This window comes from Tripterygium wilfordii, chromosome 22, assembly GCF_013401445.1.
Source record: "Tripterygium wilfordii isolate XIE 37 chromosome 22, ASM1340144v1, whole genome shotgun sequence".
Taxonomy (NCBI): domain Eukaryota; kingdom Viridiplantae; phylum Streptophyta; class Magnoliopsida; order Celastrales; family Celastraceae; genus Tripterygium; species Tripterygium wilfordii.
In genome coordinates this window covers 10,618,771-10,622,304 of record NC_052253.1, presented here as the reverse complement: position 1 = coordinate 10,622,304, position 3,534 = coordinate 10,618,771, and the positions used below count along the sequence as shown (strand labels likewise).

The following is a 3,534-nucleotide window of genomic DNA, read 5'->3' as shown; positions in this document are numbered from 1 at the left end:
ACCTTACCCTAAAACGTATATAATAGAGGTCTTCAAAGGAATCTGTAAGCATAAACACCCTACCCTAAGACTGAAGGTATAACCTCGCCTCGATCTTTGGTTTGATCTATTATTCTTTTGTTCTTATAATTTCATATTATAACGAATATATGTTTATGTGTTTATGTGTGTGAACTTTGCTAATCCGTTTATTTTCTCAGTCTCAAATTAATACAAGTACTGCTTGCAAGCTCCAAATACCAGGTTTAACAGTTGCAGATTAGTATTTAGAAGATCAGCGTCAATTCTGCCTTGCAGCAGAAGATGAGGAGAAAAAACAAAGGATCATGAACGAGTCTTGTAGCAAAAAGGTGGTAAAATACGTTGCTACCACTGGCCATGGATATCGCCATATCATCCTTTCAAGTCAGCAAAATACCATATTACAGTAGATCGACCTGAAACTTGCTCTAACAAAATGTCGTAGCAACTACCTCCTGCAATGCAAATTTCCCCACGTTCCTCTGCTAGTAGTCGGCTGAAGCACAAGTAAACCAAATGAGGATTAGGACTATTCGGCAGGCTAATAGCAAAGATATCACTGACATTTTCAAATACTCTTCATTTGAAGTACCGGACTTTAAAGGCATGCTATATGTAAAGAAGAATGAAATAACTAATACGTTCTGCAAATCAAACACAATGATGGAAGCCGAGAAAAAGAGCAGGTAACATGAATTGCGAACTCATAGATATCGGTTAAAGCATTAATTGGTGCAAACATAAAAATCAGTCATGATAGAATAAAAATTACCTTAAAACTAGGTCTATTGAGATTCATTGCGAACTGATGATACAAGTATCTCAGACCACTTCTGCTTTATGAACTCTGGGACTTCTGAATCAGCTATGAAAGGGCTCCACATATTTCCCACCGGAGCAGTCAGCACCCATTTTACTTTTGGCGGTGGGCTAGTAAAGTCAAACATTGGGTTTTCAGCCTCCTCTCCAGAACTTTGTTTCTTCTCTTGTAATCCAGAAGTTTTTGGTGCCTTGTGGGGACAATATTCTTCCCATCCTGCAAGGTATCTCTCCACAGAAACTCGGGAACGAAACCGTTGTCCAGTCCCTGGCTCAATGTAATACTGCAGAAAAAATATTAACTCTCAAGATTTCCAAGTTCCACTGTGCAATTTAATTACAGAACTTGCAAACGAAATAAACAAAACTCTTCTCCTTTACATGTGTTAAATAAAAAGAAAAAAAGGTTATCCCATCATAGCAAAGCATTGACAGAAAGGTACTTGAATCAGGCTCATAAAGTTTTCCTTCAGGACAACAGATCTTCTATATAGCTATATCTAATAATATCCTAGACTATCCTTAACCAATAATTAAATAGTACACACAAAAGAAGAGGCGATACAGCGGAAAAAAGAAGAAGTTCTGCAGTTTCATACAAACATCGCTTAAACCATAAAAAAAAAAAAAGAAGACGACTTGGCTCACATATGCATATGTATTTATAGTTATGTAGATATATAAACATATAACTATGTGCACACTAGTCTGCCCTCTCTTCAAGAACGTGTGTGTGCAACAGAGCTGAAAATAAAGATGAAGGACATAGCAAAGATGAAGGACAAGCTATGTTTAACGAAGATGAAGGAAAATCATGTTTTGAAGTGAGATGAAGGCAGATCTACCTTGTCTATTCTGCCATTATATCGGGTTTTTTCTTCAATGACCCAACCATTAGGTAGTTTGAATGACGGAGATCCCCTGAATGTGTAAGGCACAAGTCGCTTCTGCAGCAATATCATCAAAGTGTCAGTTTTGCTTCACCTTGGTTGCTAATTTCTTTCTGAAGGGCCAAAATTCAGACAATACTAATATATAAGCACCCAACTGCCCAAGCAACCATCGTCACAAAATATCGGTCAAACCTAAAACCACCATTTAGCAACTGAATAGTTTATTTTGTTGGCGATTGATTATATGACAAAAGTTATTAAGACTCACATTATTTGCTGCAACGGATGGGAGAGTTTCTTTTGTCTCTTGATCGAGGTATCTCTGAATAGATAACAGAGAGCGAAACATACGCCCAGTCCCAGGTTCAAAGTAGTACTGCAAAATAAAGTGAAAAACCCCACCTCTCAACATTAATTTAATTGAAACAAACACTAGAATAATGAATTATGTATAGAACATGCATAACTTAAATTGGACTAATTAAGAATTCAAGACAAGCAAATGCTTGGATGGCACAAAATAACACATAGACCTCCGAATCATTACCAGACAACTACTACTTCTTATGCACACAGATAGGAAACTATCTGAATCATTTAACATTTCACTATCTGTATCAAAATCCACTACCATATTTCAATTCTGGGAGATTTTCCATTGGACTATCAACTCTAAACTCAAATTGCACCAATATACTTGATATACTTTAAACACATAGAAATTAGCATGACAAGTGTAACTTGAGTCTCCCAACCGAAAAGATTCTATCTTCGGAAAAATCAACCACCCTTAGTAAGCACTGTTACCCTCAGAAACTTAATTTGCACCATGGCCTATGGGCTAGTTCAACGATTTAATACTAAAATGTTAGCATATAATAATACTGAATATTTTGTCGGATCGGATTCGGATCAGATGCTGTGGGCGGGTCTTAATAGGTGAATTGGTGTTTAATTGAATTGAAACCCGAACAAACGGGTAGATTCCCTGTTATACATGACAAATTACCACAAGACAATGATGCGAATTGCTGGAAAATTGAAAACTAAACTCAGTAGACAAACACTGCGCAAGCCAAGCGAATCATACTGTGTAACAGAATCTGAAAAAAAAAAAAAAAAAAGACTGCACCTTGTCGACTTGGTTAGACCGAGCACGTTGACGTCTATCGACGACCCAATCATCGGGCAGTTTGAAGCTCTTTGAGGAAGTCGAGGCGACGGCGGGGGAAGAGGAGGAAGGCCTCACAATCAGCGATTTCAGGGTTTGGCTAAGGGTTTCGGTGTCGCCGGGGAGACGGGGAATTGGCGGCGTCGAAGGCGAAGATTTGCGTTTCGTCATTGCGGGGACGCCTGAAGTGTCGTTGTAGAATGGCAGGCATTATGAGAATGAGAGTGTCATCCATCCGGCAAGTGGGAGTGTGCGGTGGCACTGCTAATTCTAAAAACGGTGGACGTGTAAGGATTTGGGAAACAAGAATGTATGTGTTGGCTTTCTGCTTGTAATAATAAATAATAAAAATGGATAAGTAAAGATAAAGCTTCTGTACTTTTAAAAATGAATCAACTAAGCCCCTCAATTTATTTTCGTGTCAAAGAAATTCTTCTACTTTGTATAGCAGATCACGTTAGCCCTTTGAGCTTATTTTCCGTTAAAATATGTTGACATGGATCTAATTTGTTGACATGGTTTTAGTTTTGGTAAAAATTAAAAATAGGTGTTAAATTGAATCCTTTTTTTTTTCAAAAATAGAAACAAATAAACACAAGGAAAAAAAACCCCAAGTCGTCGCTGGCAACG

The 3,534-nt window shown here is 37.8% G+C and overlaps 1 protein-coding gene across 2 annotated transcripts; it reads right to left on the bottom strand.

Moving 5' to 3' along the window:
- Positions 1-237: 237 nt before the first annotated feature.
- Positions 238-3,219, bottom strand: LOC119991933 (methyl-CpG-binding domain-containing protein 7-like). 2 transcript variants are annotated; one of them, XM_038838490.1, is made up of 5 exons: positions 2,866-3,219; positions 2,002-2,109; positions 1,686-1,784; positions 794-1,124; positions 238-517 (listed from the first exon to the last, which is right to left on the bottom strand). In XM_038838490.1, exons 1-4 carry the CDS (start codon positions 3,073-3,075, stop codon positions 807-809), a joined length of 735 nt encoding a protein of 244 aa, XP_038694418.1. In that variant the 5' UTR covers positions 3,076-3,219; the 3' UTR covers positions 238-517; positions 794-806. The 2 variants fall into 2 exon arrangements, with proteins under 2 accessions (XP_038694418.1, XP_038694417.1); XM_038838489.1 differs by having other exon boundaries at positions 1,686-1,787; positions 2,866-3,218.
- Positions 3,220-3,534: the final 315 nt, after the last annotated feature.